General features: G+C 44.9%; 1 protein-coding gene across 1 annotated transcript; it reads left to right on the top strand.

Moving 5' to 3' along the window:
* Positions 1-2139: 2139 nt before the first annotated feature.
* On the top strand, positions 2140-5388 carry LOC125490014. The gene is made up of 3 exons (XM_048627950.1): positions 2140-4082; positions 4162-5324; positions 5371-5388. Exons 2-3 carry the CDS (start codon positions 4188-4190, stop codon positions 5386-5388), a joined length of 1155 nt encoding a protein of 384 aa, XP_048483907.1. The 5' UTR covers positions 2140-4082; positions 4162-4187.
* Positions 5389-12650: the final 7262 nt, after the last annotated feature.

The raw sequence follows: 12650 nt of genomic DNA, 5'->3' as shown, positions 1-12650 counted from the left end.
GAGTGTCCCTTTGATGGAGGGTCCAACAATGGCGCGGGACGAGGCCTGCACAAATACTCGCGGACACAAACACTGTCCGAACTATTTTATTAAATAAAGGTGTAACGAGCCGTTACAAACCAACCGTCCAACACACCTACCCTCACACCGCGGCCACAAGAGCGCCCGGCGTGTGCGAGACGAGGCGGGGCACCACACAGACGACTCCGGAGAATACAAGGGGCGCGGGGCGACCCGCCTATAAATAGCCGCCGGACCGCCGCTAGAGCACCATTCGCCACCTCCTATTCCGACGAGTGATCATTCCGTTCCCGAGATCCCTCCCCGCACCCATATCTATTCAAGTAATCTATTCACGCACACTAATCTCACAACACCGGTCTCCCCGCGAGGTAGGTTGCTCAACGGACCGAGGCCTCTCGGTTATACGGATGCCTGGGGTGCCTAGTTTAAAGCATCCGTATACCCGACTAGACCCGACACAGTGGGCTGCCTAATTAGCGGAGCGAGGTCCCCCGGATACGTACATGGATGCCTGGGTTGCCTAGTTTAAAGCATCTGTGTAAGTACCGAACTATACAATCACCGAACACACACCGGCCTTCAGCCACATTCTTGTCGACACAAATACACTCCACAAACCCCGGAACAAGTCCACACGCACCACCGGTATTCGCCCGACCTCCTGTACCCTATATCCTTCCCCTTATTAAGATAGGAACATCCGCGTAGGCCCCTTCAGGGCCCGACCAATATAAATATCAATAATCGTGATAAGTATTTGTGCATTTGTGTAGTGTGTTAATATTAAGTACGTAAGCTGTAAGTACCTTAGATATATAAGTTAACTTGATTGTAAATAAAGCGGGTCCAGTGCCGCCTCAATTGTGTTACACTAATTAATCGGCATTATTAATTCTCACCCCGTACACCTACCGAGGTTATTTCCCTCCAGGGGCCTCAGGACCAAGATCAGGGTAGTTAGGACCGCTTCACGGTCAGTGTAGATCCCCCAGGCGACCGGGCACTCCTTCAGAGGCCGGCGTCAAGCTGAGCTAGTCTAAGACCGCTTCCCGGTACATATTAATTGAGAGTTATTAGGTAGGTACCAGCCCTAAGCACTAGGGACGTTAGTCATAAGGGTAAGTATCACATTACAATATAGCACCCAACCCCTACTCTCGGGGAAGGCCAGGCAGGTCGATTCGCCCAGGGGTCGCTCCCCGGTGATCCAGACCAGCTCCTGCCGAGCTGCTACATTACATTTGGCGCCCAACGAAAAATCCACATATTCTCATTAATATCTAATACTACTTAGCCCCCCGTAATAACACGTAATTCACTAGAAATAACCAACCGACTGACTAACCGTTCAACTTAAATATCTACCCGTAATCATTCTAAAAATAGACCGACAACCGACCGACCGTCCCCGTTTCACAAAAATTACAATTCAAAAGTAAAGAGCAAATAAAATTTTGTTGGTCATTTTTATTTAAGTTGTAGTAACCGATTGCAAACTGGCCCCGTTTTATAGTAGGTAAATATACAGCATCAAATGCCAACTTCTTGGATTTATAACCTTAGTAAAGAGGAATTAATAAGGGAAAGCAGGGAGAGGAAGCTACCAACCGTAAATTTAACCGTAGAAAAACTAAGAAAACAGCTATCCGACCACATCAGGGAAGAAGAGGAGGAGACCTTCGAGATGACATCCGAAGACCAGACCAGAACCGCGAACCAGCTGAACCTGTCGTCCATCGTGAGGGAATGGAATATATCGTTCGACACCGCATGTGACCCGGTTGAGTTCATCGAGCGTTTGGATGAACTGACGTCATCAGGTGACGTCCCGCAGGACAGATTACTCCAGGTACTACCTAAAGTACTAAGAGGTAAACCGCTGTTATGGTACAGAAACAATTCAGACAACTGGAAAAAGTGGGAAGACTTCCTAAAAGACTTCAAACTATTCTACTACCCGGCGGGATACGAAAAGAACCTGCTCGAGATGATCATCGCACGAAAACAACACTACCGTGAATCTTTCGTCGATTACCTGACCGACATACAGACCCTGATGAGAAGGTACGGAAAAATGACCAAAACAGAAAAAGAAGAAAGAATATATGAGAACATGACCGCGAGTTACAAGTACTACATCAAGAAGCAAGACTTCACCAGCCTCGGGGAATTAATAAAACAGGCAGCCGAGTACGAGCAGATCACAGAAGAATCCTCACCTCAACAGTGGAATCACCGACCAGACCGACACCGTCAAACACCGAAAGTTTATCCAGAAGCATCACCAGAACCGCGTAAAATACATGAAAAATACGACAAGACCACATGCTGTTGGAACTGCGGCAAAGCAGGCCACTCACACAAGGAATGCCGGGGCAGGCAAGTACTGTTCTGTAGCCAATGCGGAGTCCTCGGGAGACTAACGCGCAACTGCTGCAGAAGAGAAACCAAGTTCGGAGACACGAACATAACTGCCGAAGAAAACCGACCGGAACAACGAATTTTCGAAGACGTGAAAATAGGTAAAATCACATACCGAGCGTTAGTTGATACAGGCTCCACCAGATCATACATCAGTAGAAACATTTATGAAGAGAACTCGACAAACGCCGACACAGAAAAAGTCACAGGGATGCGAGTAACCGTCGCAGATGGCAGAGTCATGGACGTGAAACTCAAAATAGACCCAGAAATTGAGATACGGCAGAGAAAATTAACACACGAACTCTTCGTACTACCAGCTTATTCACCGCCAAACCTAGTTATCATAGGGATAGACCTCCTAAGAAAGGCAGGAGCCACAATAGTCTGGAACAATAATACCGAAAACACGCCAGAAGAAATCCATGAAACTAAACAACAGGAACCGCTAGTCACACAAGAAACAACACCACCGAACAATAATAAAATTACCGGCCCTAGAAAATCAAAATCCCGCAAGCAAAAGAAAAAACATAAACAACAACATCCACCAAGGTATCCCGACACAGCGTCTATACAGGAACGAAAAGAATGGTTCGACCGAAAAATGTCTGAAACTCGAAATTCGCCTCAAAACGACCCAACATTTATGATTAAAAACAACTCACTCCATAAACGAATTGTAAATCCGAGATACGGGGTCAAGATCAATGCACAATCGCAGTGGAAATTATGCGTTCCGACATTGAAGAGAAGGTCGATTATCGAACAACACCTTAATGAACCGACAACAACAGGCTACGTGACCACGGGAAAAATCCTAAAAAGCATTGCCGAAACATATTATTGGCCCGGGATGTACAAAGATGTTCTTCATCACATGAAAAAGTACAAAGAACGCCTAAAATCATTGTCATCAAACTCGCCGCAACCAAATTCCACCGAACCGAAGCAATAAGATACCTACCGACGACGTCATCACCCATCGCCAGATGTGCCTAGCCGCGGTACTCATGCGATGCCGAACGAACCGATTATTCCAAACCTACCCTCAATCATCAACATAATGAAGATTGAAGACAAATAGCCGTAAAAAGTTAAAACATTTGTATATTTATGACCTAGTCATTCCGTACCGTACCGTAAAAATTTTATTATGTTTAATTTGTAATTTAATTATAAATATACAACTGAAAAACCGCAATCTATATTAAAAATATAGAAATAGGTAAAAATGTAAACGCAAATGCACACATTTTACACCGTCCGTCCGTAGTATAATATGATATAAGTAAATAATAGACACACAGACATGTTAAACGTATAACATCCACCTTATTGCATCAAAGTCGCAAGTAAAATTTTGCTCAGACTTAGAATAAAGATTGTAAATTTTTGAACGCAGCCCAATACGTTACTCTGTGAACGTACACAGGTTAGAATTTTAGTTGTCAAGTCAATGTCAAGTGTCAAACCGACCGAGTAAATTTCAGCGCAAGGGCACATGCCGTGTTTCCGTTTCGAGCGTAACTAGGGTACCCACGTGGTCCTAATTATCAGCGCGATTTCGAGCCTTTTCTGTGCCAATTTACAGTGTTAATACTTGTTTGTTGTTGTAAGTGTGGTGGTGGTTAGTGGTAAGTGTTGTGTTCGTCCGTAAACTCGTATTTTAGCTCCATTTCAATATAATGGAGCACCACTCGGATCGTCCCCCAGACCCTGATCCCCCAGATGATCAACAGATGTCTTCCTCACCTGATATACTTACGGACTCTTCCCAGGAGACGCGAAAGCGCCCTAGGGATGATGAACAAAGTTCAACACCAAAGGGTAAGCGTGTTATTGTCGACCCCGACTTAGCATCCGCAAGCATCCAAACCATATTCACGCACCCTAGTCTCGACGCCACCAAGGTGTACGACGACTCTGACCCCGGCCCATTCATCGTACATGTCACCCAGGAAAGCTCGTCGGGAAGTTCAGCTCCAGCTGCTCCATCCCCGCTTAGGGCTATCAAGTTCGGTCAATTTTTGTACAAAAATAAAATTTCCGACATCACAAGGGATGGTGTCAAAATGACAGGCCGCAACAGGGTCACTGTAGAATTTAGGTCTGCGAAGGCAGCCAATGAATTTATCAAGCATCCTGCCCTGACTGCAAACAAATTTAAGGCTGTAATTCCAACCTACCACATCACCCGGATGGGTGTTGCTAGGCGAGTACCAGTTGATCTCTCCATGGATGAGTTTGTGGGTTCCTTGGACCTCCCGGCTGGCTGTGGTATTGTCCTAAAAGCGCGGAGAATTAGCCGAAAAGTAGTTAACAATGGAAATACTTCCTACGTCCCCACTCAGACCATTGTCATCACCTTTAGAGGTCAACTTCTCCCAGAGAAAATTTTCTCCTACCGCGCAGCGGTAGAAATTGAAAGGTATACTTACCCGACAATTCAGTGCCATGCTTGCTGCAGGTTTGGCCATATGAAGGCTAGTTGCCGGTCCAAGCCTCGCTGCTACAAGTGTGCCCAGCCACACTTGGGTGAGACTTGCGATGCCGACCCTCCCACTTGCATCTACTGTTCCGGAAGTCATGCCTCCACTAGTAAAAATTGTCCTGAGCAAGCCAGACAGAAATCCATTAAAGTCATTATGTCGCAGGACAGCATCTCTTTCGCTGAAGCCGATGCTCGACTTCCTAAGAGCAGAAAATCATTCGCTGAAGTTACTGCTTCACAACCTATTGGCCCACCTGCAAACAAATCATACAAAAAGACTGTATACACACAGCGTAGGCCTAGGTCTCCCCTCAGTCCTGGTTACGACAGACTTGCCCATCAGGCACTTATCTCTTCCCCATCTTCCTCACTCCCTAATGGAAGTGCCCTCAACTCTATCACTTCTATCACCCCTAATGACAACTTATTAGACAATCTTCTTTCCTTAGTTGTTAGTCTGCTGGCTAAATTCAGCGACACAATACCGCCCCACGTTGCCCTAAAACTCAAGGAACTTACATCCTTCACCCAGAATGGCTCTGAACCCGATCCGGGTCCTCCAGTGGAATGCTCAGAGCCTTAAAAATAAATCACATGAATTACTCACTCTCATTGACGATATCAAGCCCGTTGTCGTTGCCATCTCGGAGTCATGGCTAGCGCCAGGTTCTCGTTTCCGAGTTCCGGGCTACTCGTGTCTGCGGGATGACAGGGATGACGGGTTTGCTGGGTGCGCTTTACTTGTGAAGCGTTCCCTTATCTTCTCCTCTATCCCTACCCCCCCTCACGGACAGGAATTTAATGTTGTGGCTCTTAGGGCTTTAGACATTACTTTCGTGTCCGTGTATTTCCCTAATCCTCATCCCTCTCTGCTTCCATCTTTTTATAACATCATTTCTTCCCTCCCCCAACCTCTCCTGATCATGGGGGACTTTAACGCCCATCATACCTCATGGGGTTCTTATCACACTGACGCTTTTGCAATCGCCCTCTTAGACATGCTTGATACCTTAGATGTTTGTATTTTAAATGACGGCTCTCCTACCCGTCGAGTCCTTCCACGTCAGAACCCAAAAAGTGCTGTTGATCTCACTTTTTCTTCTCCTCTTCTTTCAACATCAATATTCTGGAGGGTCCTTCCAAATACTTTTGGGAGTGATCATTTTCCAATTTCTATTACTATACCTAACAGAACTAGCGTTCCTGCTGATTCATGTGCCTTCCCAAGATACATGATAGGTAGGAATGACTGGTCCACATTCATCACCTCTGTTGAAGATAAACTTAATCTGATCCAACCCTGTTCCAGTGACAACTTTCTTGGTAACTATGAACTATTCGAAAAAGCTCTCACATCCTCTGCTAAAAATAAAAAATCTCGTAAGGGCCTAAGAGTCTCACCACCTTGGTGGGATTCTGACTGCACTTCGGCTATTGAAGATCGAAAAAACGCAGAGGATGTTTATCTAGCTAATATGAGCATGGAAAATTTCATAAGTTACAAAAGAATAGCCGCACGAACCAAACGGCTTCTTAAAAAGAAAAAGAAACAGGGATGGATCAGATTTTGTGAAAATCTTTCTCCTAGGTCTCCCTCCTCTCTGGTGTGGAGATACATTCGGCGATATCGCGGTTCCCTTAATGTCGAAGATATCTTATGCAACGATCCCTCTCTATGGCTAGAAGGGTTCAGCGATAAACTGGCTCCACCTTATGTCCCACACTCTAGTGCTCTCCGTCCTCCACCAGCTCCCTTACCATCTTCAGACAGGTTGGATTCTCCATTCTCTATGGATGAACTTCAATCTGCTTTATCTGGCTTAACCGATTCTTCTCCAGGTATTGATGGCATTCCATACTCTTTCCTTTCAAAATCAAGCCTCAAGGTCAAGTGCTTCTACTTGGAGCTGATAAACTACTTTCTTGAGTATGGAGTTACTCCATGCTCTTGGAGTAAGCAAATAGTCGTTCCCATATTGAAGGCCGGAAAAGACCCCCGTGACCCTAACTCCCGACGTCCAATCGCCCTCTCCTCTGCTTTGTCGAAAATCTTGGAACACATGATTAAATGCAGGCTGGAATGGTTAGTTGAAAACAGGGGAATCCTCGCCAAAACCCAGTTTGGTTTTAGGAAAGGTATGAGCACCCTAGACAGTCTTGCAATTCTTACTACAGATATTCACATCGCATTTAAGAGGAAAGAATACCTTGTGGGTGTCTTTCTTGACATAGCGTCTGCCTACGATAACGTCCTTCTTCCTGTGCTCAGGCAGAAAATGCGCCAGCTGAGCATTCCAGTGAAGCTTACCCGTTTGGTTTGCAGCCTATTCATGGAGAGATCTATCTACATAAAATCCCTTTCGACCTTGGACTCCCCAAAATTTGTATGGAAAGGCCTTCCCCAGGGATCGGTCTTAAGCCCCCTTCTTTACAGTCTTTATACTTATGATCTTGATAAGTCCGTTGACTGCTTTTGCGACATTCTACAGTACGCCGACGACCTGGCTCTCTACTATGCATCTCCTTCGTTAGAAGAGACAAATGTACAGCTGAACCTGGCGCTTAGGTACCTCACGGATTGGCTGGATGGTCATGGGTTATCTCTCTCCCCCCCAAAATGCACAGCAGTTGTATTCACCAGAAAACGCCACATCCCTGATGTCGATCTCGTTGTTGGAGAAGATACAATTGCTGTAGCCAACAAAGTGAAATTTTTAGGCGTTATTTTAGATTCACGATTATCGGGAACCCATCACATGAATTATGTGGCTCAGAAGTGCGAGAGGGGCGTCAACGTCCTTAGATCTCTGTCGGGCGTATGGTGGGGGTCTCATCCCTACTCACAGAAACTCTTGTACAATGCTATTGTTCGAAGCCATTTCGATTATGCTTCCTTTGTACTGGACCCCTGTAACAAGGCTGCATTGGAAAAACTCGACAAAATACAGTACAAGTGTCTTCGTATTATATCGGGTGCGATGAGATCTTCTCCCACCAATGCCCTGCAGGTGGAGTGCGTTGATCCCCCTCTTTCACTCCGGAGGCAGTATTTGTGTGATCGTTTCTTCTTCAAAATTTGGCAATCCGACTCTCACCCCTTATTGGCCAAGCTTGATACCCTTAGGCGGTTATGTAACTCCCAAGAAAACCATGGTCTTTCTTTCCTCCTTAAAACATTCATTTTTTGCACTAACCTCCCTCATCCCACTGTGAAATTTAAAACTAACCCCCTTTTCGAAGTCCCCTATGACACCCTAGTTTTTCAACCCAACATAGCCCTGGATTTGGGCATCAGAAAGGACTCCCCTGGGGCTGATAGAGCCCTAAATGAGAAACTCAATACTGAGTGGCCGGACTGGCTCCCCATCTACACCGATGCCTCTAAATTATCTGAAGATGGCAACGTGGGTTTGGCTGTATGGCTGCCCAGATACAGGGTTGTGTTGAGTTTCAAGTGTCCTCCTGAAACCTCGGTCTTCACGGGCGAGGCAACAGCTATCTTAGAAGCTCTTCTCTACACTGAGTCCCACAAATTAAATAAAACTATCATTTTATCAGATTCGGCCAGCTGTTTACAAGCTATCATCGCTTATCCATTTAAATCTAAATCAAAATTTCCAATAATTCTCAAAATTAGAGAAACTCTTCATCGCTGTGTGACTCAGGGTATTGAGGTAGCTATTGCCTGGATTCCCGGACACAGTGGCATCATTGGTAATGAGTGTGCAGATTCCTTCGCTAAGGAAGCCGTTAGCTTGGGCCTGGATACTCATTACCAAAACTTCGCTCATGACCTTGCCTCGCTCGCAGGTCCGAGGCTAGATAGATCCTGGAAAGTGTCCTGGGACACTTCCAGGAATCTCAAAGGTAAGTTTTACTCCGACATTCAACCCCATATCCCCAAAAGGCCATGGTTTTTTAAAGCAAGATTTCTTGATAAACCTGCTACCTCCACTATTTGCAGGCTCCGTCTGGGTCATGCGTGCACCCCTGTGCACCTGGCTAGGATTCGGGTGCGTGATAGTTCTGTATGTGACTGCGGTACCAGCGAAGGATCTGTTGATCATCTTTTCTTTGAGTGTCCCAATCTTCAAACCTCCCTCCACGATTTCCTCCCCCCGTCCATTCCTAAACCTGTAAATATTAATTATCTACTAACACTTGTACATACTCCAGTTGCTAACATTCTGTACAGATTTCTCAAGACTAATAATATTAAACTGTAAATTTGTATATTGTCATTATATATACTAAAACTATACTAACCCCTATTTGTGATGTCCTGTATATATATTGTGTTTGTCTGTTTGTTCCAGGTATTAACCCTGTAAATATATCTAAATTACCGTAAAGACAGTTATAATATACATGTGTGTTCCTTATTACAATTGAATTTGGCGGAATTTGCTGTGTCAGTCACACACGGCATAGTGCCACAACCAAAGATTGATTGATTGGGCACATGCCGTATAAATATTAAATTTTAATTCATTTGCAATGTAAATACCGAAAAGCTGAAACCGTATACCTAATGTAATTACCAGGAAAATGTATATCAGTACACAATAAATTATATACACATAGCCTACAATGTAAGTAAAACCAACCATGCATTTTATCCTTGCTCATGTCTTGTAAAAAACAAAATATTCACATTTTTTATGTAGAAAAGAATCCCGAATATAATATACCGTTCCCGTCCGAACTTACCGGCACCAAGCAGGGATGAAATGCTCATGGACAATACCGTGTAACTTTTTTTTTTTACCAAAGTTAATAATGTTATATTGTGTAAAATTAACCTGATATAAATATTTAAGTAAATAAAATATATCCTGAATCCAGATGATAAAGTAGGAACCCGTTTGTAAACAAATGCACCAGTACATGCACCGTTCTCTTAATTTTTCCTTGTATATATCTACATGACCTGTGAATTTTTACCAGGTAAAAATTCTTCTGCTGAGGGGGGAGAATGTAACGAGCCGTTACAAACCAACCGTCCAACACACCTACCCTCACACCGCGGCCACAAGAGCGCCCGGCGTGTGCGAGACGAGGCGGGGCACCACACAGACGACTCCGGAGAATACAAGGGGCGCGGGGCGACCCGCCTATAAATAGCCGCCGGACCGCCGCTAGAGCACCATTCGCCACCTCCTATTCCGACGAGTGATCATTCCGTTCCCGAGATCCCTCCCCGCACCCATATCTATTCAAGTAATCTATTCACGCACACTAATCTCACAACACCGGTCTCCCCGCGAGGTAGGTTGCTCAACGGACCGAGGCCTCTCGGTTATACGGATGCCTGGGGTGCCTAGTTTAAAGCATCCGTATACCCGACTAGACCCGACACAGTGGGCTGCCTAATTAGCGGAGCGAGGTCCCCCGGATACGTACATGGATGCCTGGGTTGCCTAGTTTAAAGCATCTGTGTAAGTACCGAACTATACAATCACCGAACACACACCGGCCTTCAGCCACATTCTTGTCGACACAAATACACTCCACAAACCCCGGAACAAGTCCACACGCACCACCGGTATTCGCCCGACCTCCTGTACCCTATATCCTTCCCCTTATTAAGATAGGAACATCCGCGTAGGCCCCTTCAGGGCCCGACCAATATAAATATCAATAATCGTGATAAGTATTTGTGCATTTGTGTAGTGTGTTAATATTAAGTACGTAAGCTGTAAGTACCTTAGATATATAAGTTAACTTGATTGTAAATAAAGCGGGTCCAGTGCCGCCTCAATTGTGTTACACTAATTAATCGGCATTATTAATTCTCACCCCGTACACCTACCGAGGTTATTTCCCTCCAGGGGCCTCAGGACCAAGATCAGGGTAGTTAGGACCGCTTCACGGTCAGTGTAGATCCCCCAGGCGACCGGGCACTCCTTCAGAGGCCGGCGTCAAGCTGAGCTAGTCTAAGACCGCTTCCCGGTACATATTAATTGAGAGTTATTAGGTAGGTACCAGCCCTAAGCACTAGGGACGTTAGTCATAAGGGTAAGTATCACATTACAATATAGCACCCAACCCCTACTCTCGGGGAAGGCCAGGCAGGTCGATTCGCCCAGGGGTCGCTCCCCGGTGATCCAGACCAGCTCCTGCCGAGCTGCTACATTACAAAGGTTTGAAAAACTTGAAGAGCTACAATCAACATTAGATCCACTTTCATCAAGATTTGAGTTTCTAGATAATCTCCAGCCATAAAACATAATAATATTTTAATCTTTTCAGCATACAAATTACTTATCCGCGATACTGAAATACAATCTGTATGTAGATGTGTACATTCCGCAAACGTTCTGAACCAAACACACATATCAATAACCACATACGTTTGTGCCACTGAGCACCACAATACAGCAAATAAAATTATAAATTTGATTGAAATTTTGTTTGTATTCAATTATAACTCGAGGGCGGCTCGTCGTCCCGCGACTGCCGCCGACCGCCATCGCACGGCCATGCTGCCACTCGTTTTAATTTTATTTCATTTATCTGTAGTATTTGTATACATTTCATGTCCAGAGAAGTTCATAGAAGTATTCGTCACATGAGAGATATACATAATAATTATTACTTTTACTCTGAGGAAAGCATAATCTGCTACTAATCATACCGTGTACATTGTAGAAGCCCGTTAATAAATCTCCGTTTATCTAAACTCTGTAAACAAAGCAATGAAATTAGCAACAACACACCTTCGTGTGTAAACATATTTGCTGAAACTATGCGCAGGTATTTATAATATGCTGCGGTACATATTTGAATGTTAATTAATATACCAACTATGCGAATCAGAGCTCACAAATATTAATAATGCAGGAGCCGCTAAGACTCCGCCTGAATATTGAATGTGCTCCTCCATTAGCGGAGTGACTCAGTGACTCGAGCTACAGCGCTACCTACATACTACACACACCCTGTACATACGCAACACCGCTCCGCCGACAGACTTGTATTTACTCAACTAATAAGTCTTTACTTAATAAGTGTTACAAACTAACTCGGACGCTCGCGAAAACTTATGCACACGCAGCTTACAAACAAACTTGTGATACTCGTTACCAGCTAACTGGGAGTTCGCGGAATGTAGGACGGCCGGCGGGTGTTTACTGTTTACCACTAAACATATTATACATCGCTACCGGCGCTTGACCTAGACTTTCTAATGGAAAATGATTGCAGGCTCCTGAAAAAATTACATTTGGGTTTTTATATGTTCCAGTAATATTTTCTGGAAAAGGTTGCAAACTGTAATGATCATGACACGAGGCTGGCTCGGCGGAGGCGTCCCGCGGTTCCCGTCGCCCGTCAACGCGTTAACTTGACTGATGCGACAGCTCGACGAGACATTCTCTCCTCCTTCCCTTGATCGACGCGTTTCCGTCTCCGTTCTAAATGGGATTTTAAGAGAATTTACAAGACTATACGACTATCTGAAGATACGATTTCACCAACTCCTTAATATCTAGATAATTAAATTTTACCTTAGAAGAAACACGACTGTTACTCAATTGCAGATTTATTGATTTCTGACCTTTCTATTTCCAAGAAGGCATAACACTCTGCCTGTGTATATTTGTGTGATGATTGATACATCGGCCGACGCGCCGCCCCGCGGTCCGTTGATGCGCCCAGTGTCGGTGGCTGCGGATAAATCATCGCCGCCTCTCGAGCCGCTGATTTATGT

Source organism: Plutella xylostella, chromosome 19 (genome assembly GCF_932276165.1).
Source record: "Plutella xylostella chromosome 19, ilPluXylo3.1, whole genome shotgun sequence".
In the NCBI taxonomy this organism is placed as follows: domain Eukaryota; kingdom Metazoa; phylum Arthropoda; class Insecta; order Lepidoptera; family Plutellidae; genus Plutella; species Plutella xylostella.
The sequence above is the reverse complement of the archived record's forward strand: the minus strand, read 5'-3'. Positions and strand labels throughout refer to the sequence as shown.